The following is a 13,246-nucleotide window of genomic DNA, read 5'->3' as shown; positions in this document are numbered from 1 at the left end:
TAATGGCAATCAACTTGACAACACCAAAGAAGTTTATAGGGTTTAAAGTCACTTTATAAATAAAAAAGGGGACTATGACATGTATACATGAACGACCAAAATATGCAAATGACAAAATTTACTGTGGAATGGCCCAATGACAACGGGTTTAGAAAGTGTTTTCTTTAAATTGTTTTTCAAATGAACTTATTAATTATTAATCCTAATGTTTTAACCGATAACCGTCCCATTTAATTCATGGCTGTATTGACTCTTTACCTTTTATTTATTTATATTAATACATTTTGCCGTCTTATAAAAAAAATCATTATTTCAGTTTTAGAATTTTGGTTACATTTTTTCACCTTGGAGACTCACTTTGATGCCCAAGTGTTTGTGGAAATGTCAGATAGACTGCATGCCTGCCGTACATTGTCCTTGTTTCCTCTTGAATTTTTTTTTTTTGGGGTTACACTGACTGGTGCCATTCATTGCATGGCTGCTGCTAGAATTCATGCTCTTGTCTTGTGTGAAGAATTTATAATTTGCCCTTCAAAAGAAAATAAAATCGTCAAAGACCTTGTGGCCTAGTCACATTAACAAACCTCTATTTTAATCTCGCTTAAAATCTCAAGTGGTCTGTGTCTGTTCTTTTAATTTTTTTTTTAAAAAAAGGAAAATAAAATCGTGTACGCGTGCCTCGCCCACTCCTCGAGCCTTTCAATTCTTCACCTGTCCCTATTGCTTCCATTAAATATTTTATTCCATTGGCTGCTCTGATGTTTTAAAGTATGCAAAAATGATATTTGAACGTTCATGATTTTGTTTCCCTATATTTTTTCTGTTTCAAAAGAAAAAAAAGATAAATTAAACAGATCTTGAACAGACTCTGGTGCTATTTTAACTAAAATCTCAAACATCCTTTATTTCTTTTCAGTTTTCACTTTATTTTTTTGGGTTCTGCTATCTCATGCAGAGCTATCAAAATGGACTGTCTTACCCATACGGGACCGGGCTGATAGAGCTGTAGCCCATAAACTCTTCTACGTATTAAATTTATGCAATTTTTTTTTTCCAAACCCGATTAACTAGACCGAGTTGAGCATAAAACCCTGTATAGTTTTTTTCTTTTAATTTAGCTTTTTTTTGTTATGCATAGCTATTCTTTTATTAAAATTTATCCTATTTAAAATATTATTGGATACTAAATATGGACACTTTTTCCAATAGAAATTCAAATATTGATTTGTCAAAGTTAGAAGGGACCGGTCCTCTTCGCTGAACTCAACATATTGGTCTAAATTGAGCTTTCCAATTATGATAATACCTAATGTCTGGTTTTTAGCTAGTATAATAGATAGAAGCAGAAGTCGATTCTTCATTAATTACTATCGGCAAGGGCAAGAAATTTGATTACTTCAATTCATAGTATTTAAATAGATGATAGGGATTGAAACATAATGTTGTGAGTCGGTCTCTAAATCTGTATGTTGTTTAATAGTATAATCACTTGAATTGACTCAATACTTCACATTGACGAAGAAGAACTTCCCTCGCAAGTTCTCTCCCATCACTGTATTTCTTAGTTGGTTCAGTAATAGCTTTCACCCCCACAGAATCCGCAGGCTTGCTTTGCAGAAGCAACCTTACAGTAATTTTATCTCACTCCAAAAGGATCAAGCAATCTCACTCTACAAGCAAAGAACAAATATGAGAAAGCGATTCCATAAGGTAAAATAAGACCTCTTTCTAACCGTCTTCTTTCTCTATATCCTTCATTTACACATATTGCATCATCTTCATCTTCTTCTTCTGTGATTGGTGTCTGTATTCCTCAGTTAATGTTTTCCTTATAAGTTCATTGATTCTACTATTTCTTCTTTCTGGTTTACCTTTATAATTTCATTAAGGATGGCGCCAACTCCTCTCTTCAAATATGATTCAAATCATTTAAATCTTATTTTCCATGCATACAATCCAACATTCGTTAATATTCTAATATCTTCCCCTTCAGGAAACTAACCGTTTGATTAAAGAAGCTGGTTTGTCATAGGCAAGTGCCATAAGAGGAAGATTTCCTCTTTCCATCGACAACCAGGTATAATTTTTTCCCAGATTATGCAGATTTTTTTTTATTCAAGGAAATACATGACTTATTAATACTTGATGATTAAATTATTTAAATTTTTTAAGTTTATATGTAATAGTTCCTGTAGTCTTAAATGAATGAGTTTTGTTTTAAAACAATATCCTAAATGTATGAGTTAGCAGAAATGTTTGCTTTAATTTTAAATATAAGACTTTAATTTACTTTGTCCTTCAAATTTATAATTTTTCCCCATATTGTGTCTCTAACGGAAGTTTCATCAATAGGGATTGTTTCTAGTGCAAATGATTAAAGGAAATATTTTGTTGGAGAAAAAAGGATTAAAGGAGATATTTTAAGAAAATTAACAATACTTTTTTATAAATATAATTATTTTTCTTATTTTGTAAATTAATTAATTTTTAACTCTTATGTTTAGAATATAGCGAATATATATATCCATGGAACAATTTGGTAACGAGCATTTTTGGATGAAATTAATATTTTGGAGGAAGAGATGTCTCCACCAATAAGATATAATAATGCTCAACCACAAAAAACTATTGGCTCGGAAGCTATCAGTGGGACCGAAGCTGCTTCCTTGAAATGGCTTAATTTCAACGTCAACACAATTATTTAATTTGTCATCATCAATAAATGAATAATTCATCCCAATATCCTTATCATAGTGTCTGCGAACTGTGAAAGCAATTGTGTCTCGTTTACTTTATTAACTCATTTAGAATTTAAAAAATAACACTATTTCTCATAATAATTATCATAAGTCTTAATATAAGCATATTTTATATCAATAGAAATATAAGCATTTATTTAATCATAATATATAAAATATCTATAGAGTACTAAAGTGCTTTGTTTCTTTACATTTTTATTATATATCGATATCATATATTTTTAGAAGTTGATAAGCCATAAACAGTATAACTTATCTCGAGCTTCTTACAAAATATCTAGAGTATATGCGAAAGTTATGATCACGAAATATTTATAAATAATGAGCAGTACAATTATTCTTGTATTCGATGTGAATGTACCAGGCTTGTGATCCACAATTTTTGGTGGAAAAACTAAACCGGAAAATGCATAGAAAGCTGCAGGAGTGTTAATGTGTATGGTTTTGCAGATAAATGGATGCGCCAAATGAACATCCAATGGGTATTCCTGAAGGGCCTGATCACATCCAATTTATACGGAGGGTTGATTCAGCTAATTTTAGGAGGCCTTCCCTTCATCTTTTGGAGCATACAAGTAACTACTCTCTCCAATCTCCCTGATAAAATCTCTTTAAAAAAAAAAAAAAACTGATGTGTTCACTTATTTGTGGTTCCTGTTAATTTTTCCCAATTTTGATTCAATTGCGGTGAGGAAAATGAAGGAGTCCTCTTACCTAATAAAGTATAAATGCATGTAATTCCATATATAGTTAGGTGGCTGGCCATTGATGAATATGGGCTTCTTTCTTCAAAATTGCTAGACTTAAATAGGACAAAAAGAAGCAATTTCTCTATTAATTTTCCCATTGTTTCTTGGTGTTTTTTTTCCTTCTTGCAAATGACTTTCTCCCCCGAATTATGAGCAAACGTTGTTCCAATATCAAATACAGACTGGCACATTTGTTAATACTTGTTGGCTCATATCTCATGACATCTTGGTTTCAAGTCTTATTTCTAAAATTAGGATCTTGATGGTACGTAATTTGCAAATACTTTTTGAACAGTGAGGCTTGTTATGTTCTTGGTGAACTCTCAAAACTTGGCTCATTATCCAAACTTCTAGTCTAACAGAAAACTTATTATTCCAATGGATACGCCATGAGGGTTAGAAATCTATGCAAGATTAATTACTCTTCTACATCACTCAAGTTAAAGCCGATCAAACAAAAAACCGAAAAATTTCAACTTTATTTCAGGGGAGGCCAGATTTATGCGTGCCTCTTTACAAATATGCATTAGAAGGCAATTGGGAGAAAGCCAAGCCCATGTTGTTAGATCATAACAGAATGCTAGTGAATGCTGCCATAGCAAAAGGATATCCAACAGCACTTCATGTAGCAGCAGGAGCTGGCCATTTTCACTTTGTGAAAGAGCTTGTGAACTTGATGGACAAGAATGACTTGGATTTACAAAACTCTAGGGGGAACACTGCCTTCTGCTTTGCTGCAGCAGCAGGAAGCTTGGATATTGTTAAGTTAATGTGGGAAAAGAACTCTTTCTTGCCAGAAATTAGAGGTGGAAATGGTTTCACTCCTCTTTTTTTTGTGGCGCAGCAAGGAAGAGCTGATATGGCACGGTATTTGTATCCTAAGACTATCGAAAACTTCGATGAAGTAGAGTGGAATAAGTTATTCCTCACTTGCATCGACACTGGTATTTATGGTAAGTTCATATTTGATGCATACTAAATATACAAAACAAAACCTGTTATGCAAAGTTTCTTAGCTTGATATATATATATATATATATTGCTTATTAAATTGTGTGACAGCATCTATTTTTAGCATCTATTTATGCGTTTCTTGACTATATTTTGAAATTTCTTAGGTTTAGCGTTGAAAATGTTGGGAGATAAGCCAGAACTTGCATCAGCAACAACTGAACAAGGTCTGACAGGTTTGCATATCATGGCTTAGAAGACAACAGATTCGGGTCATCATGGTCTAAGACGTTAGAATCAACTAATAAGTTTAGGTGATAATTAGTCACTGTAATTACTTGTTACAAAGACTAGAAAATTAGTCTTAACACTTGCTATACGTATCAATATGTTTTTCTAATAATCATTACATTTAGTGTGTACATTATGGCTAAAATCACAGACTGCCCCAACATATTGGCCAACATCAACTAATTCAAATCATCAACATATATCCTAGGGATGAAGAACGGTGTTGCTCTTCAACTTGTTCATTCCCTCTGACTAGGGATTCTTAAGCTTGTAAACTCAGAGCAAGATATAAGAAAGATCATAAATGAGCCATCACGACTATTATTTGATGCTGCAAAAGTTGGAAATTTTGATTTCTTAGCCAAGCTTCTGAGATCGTACCCTGATTTGGTATGGGAGTTGGACAGCCAAAAGCGAAGCATAATTCACATTGTTGTTTCACATCGTCATCCTAATATCTTCAATCTCATCCGTGATATAAGTGCAAATAAGGATATCATATTGTCATATCTAGACAAAGATGATGGAAACAATATATTACATTTGGCTGTAAAGTTAGCACCAGTTGATCGACTTGAATTGGTCTCTGGGGCAGCTTTTCAAATGAAGTTTGAACTATTATGGTTTGAGGTATGTGTCTTACTTATATAACATGATATGCTTTATATGATCCCATGGCTAGAACATATACATTAATTAATTTTTTAACAATCTTTTGACGTTGTAGGAAGTGAGGAAAATAGTGTTACCATCATATGTGAATATGAAGAACTCAAATGGTGAAACTTCTCGAGAGTTGTCCACCAAGGAGCACACATCATTGAGAAAGCATACTGAGTGATGGATGAAGAGAACTGCAAACTCTTGTATGGTTGTTTCAACTCTTATTGCCACTGGAGTGTTTTCAGCTGCATTTAGCATACCGAGTGGTATCCATGATCACTACAAAAAAAAACCCAATTACTGATGGAATTAGCAACGGAATACAAAATTACTGACAGAATTTGTGACGGATTTGCAATGGAATGAGATTACCGAAAGAATTTCTGACGAAAATCATTTTGTCAGAAATTTTTTCGTCATTAATTTCATTTGTGACAGAATCTGAAATTCCTTCAGTAATTTCTGACAGAAATTCTATCAGTAATTACCAACGGATTTGCAACGGATAGTTTCCATCAGTAGTTTTACAATGGAATATTCAGTGACAGATTAGCTATAGAATTTTTGACGGAGTATTCCGTGGTATGTCATCCACAAAATATTCTGTCAAAAATTTCGTGGCTCATCTGCCATGGAATATTCTGTGGCAAATTCCGTGGCTGATCTACCATAGAATATTCTGTCAGAAATTCCATGGCTAATTTGCCACGGAATATTCCTTGAGTAATTCCTAATTCTATTTTTTATTGGTTTTCTTATATTATATTGTTTTATTTTGATTAACTGTTTAGTTTGTCAAGAGGAAGTAAAAGGCAATTGAATTTGTTGAAAATCAAGCACATTGTAATTAAAAATATATAGTCTCAAGATCCTGGATATATAAAATGTCAAATGTCAACAACTAAAAAACATACATAATAACCCAAATTGTCTAATAATAATGACCCTCAAGTGTCATTTTCTAAATTTATATTGTTGCTAGATGGCTCAGATAATCTAATTCCCATTCCCTCCAATGCAGACATGATTTTGCTGTAATTTTGTTTCATCTCTTCATGCTCTTGTTTAATTTGTTGATTCTCTTGTGTAAGCTCTATTATGCTCGTGTGTAATTCAGTTTCAATAGTAGGATTGATGCTGGTGCTATTAATGGAAGGAGAAGATCCCTGAGGAGCACAAATATCATCATTTGCCTCAGATCCGAATCCATAGATGTGGCCCTTCTTGTTCTTGCTACCTATAACCTCTAACCATATATTAAATTCTTCCTGATTAGATTGCACACTTGGAGAGCCTCCCTCAGAACTTAATTCTACCTTTCTCCTTATGAACTCATCCTATAAAACAAAAGGTAATAGGAGCATATGAGATAAGTGTATGTTTTATTTAAATAAGAATTCACAATCATGCATCACTAAAAAAAAAAAAAATTCATCATGACATAATAAAAATTTAGTAGTTATGTTAAGCAAAACCATAATTAATAACAAAGAAATAAAAATATCCCACTTTTGTATGATGGAATGGAAAAAAAAAATAAATTTGATGCCATGACACATGTTGAAGGTTATCCCAGAACACATGTTGATTTAGTAATGAATTTCAAGACATGTTCAATTTAAAACTATAAATTTTTCTTCTAGCAAATTGGTGCAGCAAAATATGAATGCCTCATGTGTTTATATGTGTGTGTGTGTGTGTGTGTGTGTATTTATGGCAAGATCCTTGTCAACTTAATCCCAACTTCAAAAAAATAAATCCAGAACAAGTTAAATCTATAGGAATAAGAGTGACATTTAGAAAAACCAATTTTCAAAAATAAAATTGTACCAAGAATAAGAAAGGATACCATAATTCACTAATTTCTATAGCAAATGATGACATTTACCAATTCTATTGGATTGAATAGTATGCAAATGTAACCCAAATTCAACAACAAAGCAAAGTAGATTGGAGAATAATATGTGTATAAGTTCTATAACTTCCAACAAGTCAGAAGCAATAGATTTGAAGCCTAACACTAGTTAGCTTTCAACAGTCAACACAATCCAAATGATTTAATATGACTGACATTCAATAAGACACACACTACAACTAGCCAGGCCTCCTGTTGTTAGCATAAGTTCAGATCCAATATGACAAACATTAGAAACATATACTCACATGAGCTAATTTTGCTCGTTGATCCGTAAATTTTTCGGTTTTATCATTTAAATGCGTCCTCTTGAATAGTTCAAACACAGTAGGGTCTCTTCCTAAACTCCAGAGCCTGAAATTATTCACGAGTATGTATTAGACATGCATTAAACAAATAATGATTTAAGTTGAAGATAAATTCTTACCGGCTTCCTCTTATGCTCAGTATTAGGAATACTCCCACCTTTGTGTTGAGTGCCTCTTGTGGTTGAGGCTTGATTGGCTTTAGCAATCTCACATTGGACCTTATAATCTTTTGATGCCCATATTTTGTCTAACTCATCAATCACTTGATGTGGAATCCATTTAGCTTTAACTTGTTTTTGATAAAAGTCTTACCTGACAGTATTCATTGTATTTCTTAAAATTTCTGCACACTTTGTATTCCAAATTTTCTTAATGGCATCATCATACTGTGGCAACCATTTATATTTTTTCTGCATAAATGAGTAACAAAAAAAATAAAGTAAACATAATGAGAGAAAAAAATTGAAAACATAAATAATTAGATATAAGATTCACCGTCCATTCATTAAATCACATTTTTTAGTACTCAGGGGGTGTTGCTTTCCAGCTAGAACATGGATGATCAAATTTTTCTTGAATAAGAGGAAGAATATTTCGTACAGTAGCAACAGCAGGATTAAACCTAATTACAATTTTGTAAAAAAATTCATTATAAATGTTGTTAAAATGGCTTTAATAAACTAAATAAAGATATAAAATAATATAACCTTGATAACGACTTTCATTTTCTTTTTAGGATATATCCATGTTCGACCACCTGAGAAATCATAACCCGATGGTGAAAAACTAGTAGGAGGGGCCTATGGAGTAGGGGGACACAAGTTTTCAGTTCCAAGAGATGGGATCTGAGGAGATGATGCACTAGGTGATAATGAGGGTCTACTATCAGATTGAGTCATCATTGGAGATAATAAAGGTGACAATGAGGGTCTGCTAAGTTCTTCATTTATAATTGGAGGTGAAGTGATCAAGTTTGCTCTATCACGCTTTAAACCACGACCTACTATCTACGTATTCAAGAACCTTGAGTTAGTAATAATAAATAATCATCACAAAATAAATCTCAATAAAAAGTAAATCAATGCAATCAAAATCATACGCAATTAAATAAGAAAAAAATATCACTATAATTTATGTATCATCTTCATCTTCATCCATATGAGAATCTTCCTTACTATCTTTTGTGTCCTCGTCCTCGTCCTCATTGTCATCCTCCTCCTCCTCCTCTTCATCATCTTCTTCTTCTTCATAAACCATATTATTAGTTGGCACATCTACTTGCTTCTTCATAACGAACCACAAAGACTATTTGGTTATTCAATTCATCATCATCAAGAACAATTATTGGTAGTATGACTTCTAGTCTATCCACTTGAAATGCTCTTGTAGTTATTTCAGATACAGGAGTCTCAATTATACTACATGCCTTAGTATTAATAACAACTAACCAATTAGCTTTCTTACAACAACAAGGATGAGACGTGTAGTACACTTGCTTTGCTTACTGGGAAAAAATGAATGGATCATACTTGTAGTACCTTTGTGATTCATGGACTTCAACAGTCCCATATTGTTGATAGACCCTTGTACCACGATTTGGTGTTGGATCAAACCACTCACATTTAAATAACACTAATCTCTTCACAGGGCAACCCACATAATCAATCTCCATAATCTCTTGAAGAATGCCATAAAATTCATGTTTTGATTCTACATAGTTGGTTCCCTTAATACACACCCCACTATTTGTTGTTATTTTTTATGGTCCAAGGAAGCTATATGAAACTTATACCCATTGACAAAGTACATAGGCCATGTTCTCATGCTTCTCTTTGGGCCCCAAGCAATGTCATGCAAAAATGAATCCACAATATTATTAGCAGGGTTTCGAACCTGCATAACACTAACAGTCAATACTATGCCAAATAAGTTTTGTTGTAGGTTATAAAAGAATTTAATACTTACATGATGTTTAAATCATGTTGAAAATTTATCATTAATTTGGGAGTTTATCTCTTTGTTCGTAATTTGAGGGTTCTCTTCCTTTAATGTTTGTATGAAAGAACTGCATGTGAAAAGTGATATGTTATTCATGCATATATGTTATATAAGGTTTCATTTACTTTTAACATCACTTACTTCATATAAGGTTGCACCTCATCACAATTCATTAACACATATCTTATGGTAGCTTTGACTTCTTCATCCTCCATGAAATGGGAGTTACATTCCCCAGAAGGTCTTCCTTAATAATTAAATATAGAAATTACTGGCAAATCTAATTCTCTACCATCATCATTTCTTATAGGTCTTGTTATTCTTGGAGGAACACTTGGCTCAAAGTAATGCGAGCAAAACATTGTTGTCTCCTCAATTATGTAAGCCTCACATATAGATGCTTCAACTCGAGATTTATTCCTCACCTTTTGTTTTAAGCTATAGAGAAACCTACATATAAAAAAGTGAGAACTAAGATTAATTATTCAACTTATCATACATTTCATGCATTACTGAAAAAGTAGGAACAGTTACCTTTTACATAGATACATCCATCGATATTGAACAGGTCCTCCAACCTTAGCTTCATAGGAAAGGTGGATAGGTAAATGCTCTATTGAGTCAAAGAACCCTGGGGGAAAGACTTTCTCTAACTTGCATAATGTCAAAATAATATTTTGCTCTAATATCTCTAATTGATCTATCATCAACGCAGTGGAACAAAGTTGTGTGAAAAATTGACTAAGCTCCACTATAGGATTCCAAACAACTTCAGGCAAACAAGCAAAAGCAATTGGAAGCAAGCGTTCCATGAACACATGACAATCATGACTTTTCATTCCATACAACTTTGCTTCCTTCATGTCCACACATCGGCAAGATTAGATGCATATCCATCAGGGAGCTTTAAGTTTTTTACCCACTGACAAATCATTCATTTTTCTTCTAAATTCAATGTATATTTTGTAATAGGTTTCACTAGTTTTCCTCCTCTTTCAATAAGTTCATCATTCTTTTGTCGACAATATTCTTTCACATCCATTCTAGCCTGTGTATTATCTTTTGTTTTGCCCTTTGTGTCCATTACAGTGTGAAACAAATTGTCAAAAACATTTTTCTCAATGTGCATGACATCAAGATTATGTCGAATTAGGTTACTTTTCCAATATGGCAATTCCTAAAATATGCTTTGTTTTGTCCAATGATGAGTGTACTTGTAGCCTTCAATCGATACAGTTTTTCCATATTCAGTGACCTTTGGCAAATTTTGTACTCTTTCTCAAACTACCTCTCCACTTAACTGGGGTGGAGGCAATGACTTCTCAACCCTGTTCTTGTAAAAAGAGGTTTTATTTCTCCTGAACTGGTGATCATTGGGAAGGAATTGATGATAACAGTCAAAGAAAGATGATTTTCGCCCATGCTTCAATTGGAATGTGTCACGCCTCTCTTTATAACCCCTTATATATCAATTGGAACCAATATAAGTCGTTTCGTAATGCTTCTAGATGAAAAATTTTGAATTTCAGGATTTCACTATTCATCCTGTTCGTACACTATTCATCCGAAAATGAGCCAATTTTGAAAATTCATAACTAAATCTAAAAAAATCAAAACGAAGTGGTTCTAATTTTAGTGCGAAGCTTGCTAAGATTTCTATGGAGGAAAAATAATCATTAGGTCCAATTCCATCTAGAATAATTCCAGGAAATTTGTCAAAGTATACTGTTCATTTGGTAAAATTTCAAATTTTCAGTATTTTTGCCCAATTTTGGAAGGGCATAACTCTTACCACACAACTCCAAATTTAATAAATTACTACTTGTTTTAAAGCTAAAAATGAGATCTATTTTCTTGTAAAATTTCATGCCCAAAATCCAACAATTGCTCATTAGTTTATGTGCCACAAGTTTGTCACTTTTTAGGGAATTTCTATCCCCCAATGTCACTTTCTTTAATTTATCTCCTATTTTCCTCTTTCCAACACTCCTTTAACATTTCACCATTCATAATTTTAGCATAAGGGCATGTCGTACAGACATAATTTATATCACATATCATTCATAATCCATTGCATTTTCAACATAAAGTTCATTAATACATTACACAACATAACATATTAGCATCACTTCCACAATGCTCCTCTATTCCAAAATCATTTCCTTGCCCTTGCCATCAAATGAATCATTCCCTATTTGAGACATAATTTAACATAGGGGGAATGAGATTTCAAAGAAATCCTAGTATCATATGAATTACAATGATCATGTAAATCAAGCAAGTTAAAATGTGACATGTTGTATAACTTCAAGACATCCTCAAGCCACATAAATTCATATCTAATATCATGCTAAGAGAGGAATGACAAACTCAATTATTTTTATATATTTTGATATCTTTTATATGGGTTTTGTCAACTTAATTAGTCCCTTTTGACCTTAATTGATTGATTAATTCATTTAATATGTTTTATTTTGAATTATTATTTTATAGGGGCAAAATTGTCATATTTTGGTTTAATTGTGACTAATTGATTTTTTAGGACAATTAATGCTACCTTATCTTTGAATTTTTGCTTGCAGGTTTTTGGAAGATTTTGAAAATTAAAAAAATTAAAAAAAAGAAAGAAAAAAATAAATTAAAAAAAGAAATAAAATAAAATAATAAAAGTGGGGAGCAAAATGCTATGTTTTGCTCCACCCCTAATATCTAATATTACAATCATCATCTTCAATTAGGCGGAGGCGGAGGCACGAACAGGAGAGGCGAGCTAAGCGGCGCTGAAAACAGAGCTGGGCGACGTGAGGCGAGAAGAAATAGAGGAGGAGCTGGACGGCGCACACGGACCTGGAACGAACAGAGAGGTCCTTCCATCGGTCCAGTCCATCATCACCGGCGCCTTCACCTTCTTCTTCTCCTGGGCGCAGCAAAACCAGGAGAGCTAGACGGCGCGAGGAACCTGGAAAAACAGAGCAAGACGTGAAGCGAAACACGAGCTGGGCGGCGTGAACTGAAGAACAGAGAGTGAGGCACCGTGAACCTGTAATCAGGCCTCCATTCTATTCTCACTGAATCTTCACTCCTCCTTCAATATTCTTCATGGCTGGATATGGTGGATTGCTGGTGGCAGCGATTTTGATGGCAAACCGAGGCTAGAGTCTCATAATCTTCCAATTCAACAATAATGGCAGGAGCTTAGATCTTTAAAGGGGAGTTTAGTTACTTTAATTTCCTGTCTAATAATTATTTAACAATTCCTAGGTCTTAGGATAGTTATTCTAATTATTAGAAAATTTTTATTTTTTAATATGATTATATTTGGAGATTATTATGACTGGATTATTGTTTAGCATTTGACATTGGGCTGTTATAGCTTTGATTTCAATTATAATGTTGTGGTTATGACATTTGTATTGATTTTGGAGTTAATATATTGTGATTTTCTAAGGTGGCTTGGAATTTTGGATCATATTGTCTCTTGCTAGCTTTAATTATGTTATTTTGGATTTAAGAGTTCTAATTAAGCATTGGTTTTTAGCATCCTTAATCCTATTTTACTATTCTGGTTGCAGTTAGTGAGTTAGGATTTTAGGAAAATATTTTGTGGCAACT

At 33.1% G+C, this 13,246-nt stretch overlaps 1 protein-coding gene across 1 annotated transcript; it reads left to right on the top strand.

The window, feature by feature from the left end:
- Positions 1-4,085: 4,085 nt before the first annotated feature.
- Positions 4,086-5,591, top strand: LOC114742653 (ankyrin repeat domain-containing protein 17-like). Its single transcript, XM_028930868.1, has 4 exons — positions 4,086-4,461; positions 4,627-4,695; positions 5,007-5,380; positions 5,478-5,591. Exons 1-4 carry the CDS (start codon positions 4,086-4,088, stop codon positions 5,589-5,591), a joined length of 933 nt encoding a protein of 310 aa, XP_028786701.1.
- The last annotated feature ends 7,655 nt before the right edge of the window (positions 5,592-13,246 follow it).

This window comes from Neltuma alba, unplaced genomic scaffold, assembly GCF_004799145.2.
Source record: "Neltuma alba isolate B1F8T4 unplaced genomic scaffold, ASM479914v2 tig00003845_pilon, whole genome shotgun sequence".
In the NCBI taxonomy this organism is placed as follows: domain Eukaryota; kingdom Viridiplantae; phylum Streptophyta; class Magnoliopsida; order Fabales; family Fabaceae; genus Neltuma; species Neltuma alba.
The sequence above is the reverse complement of the archived record's forward strand: the minus strand, read 5'-3'. Positions and strand labels throughout refer to the sequence as shown.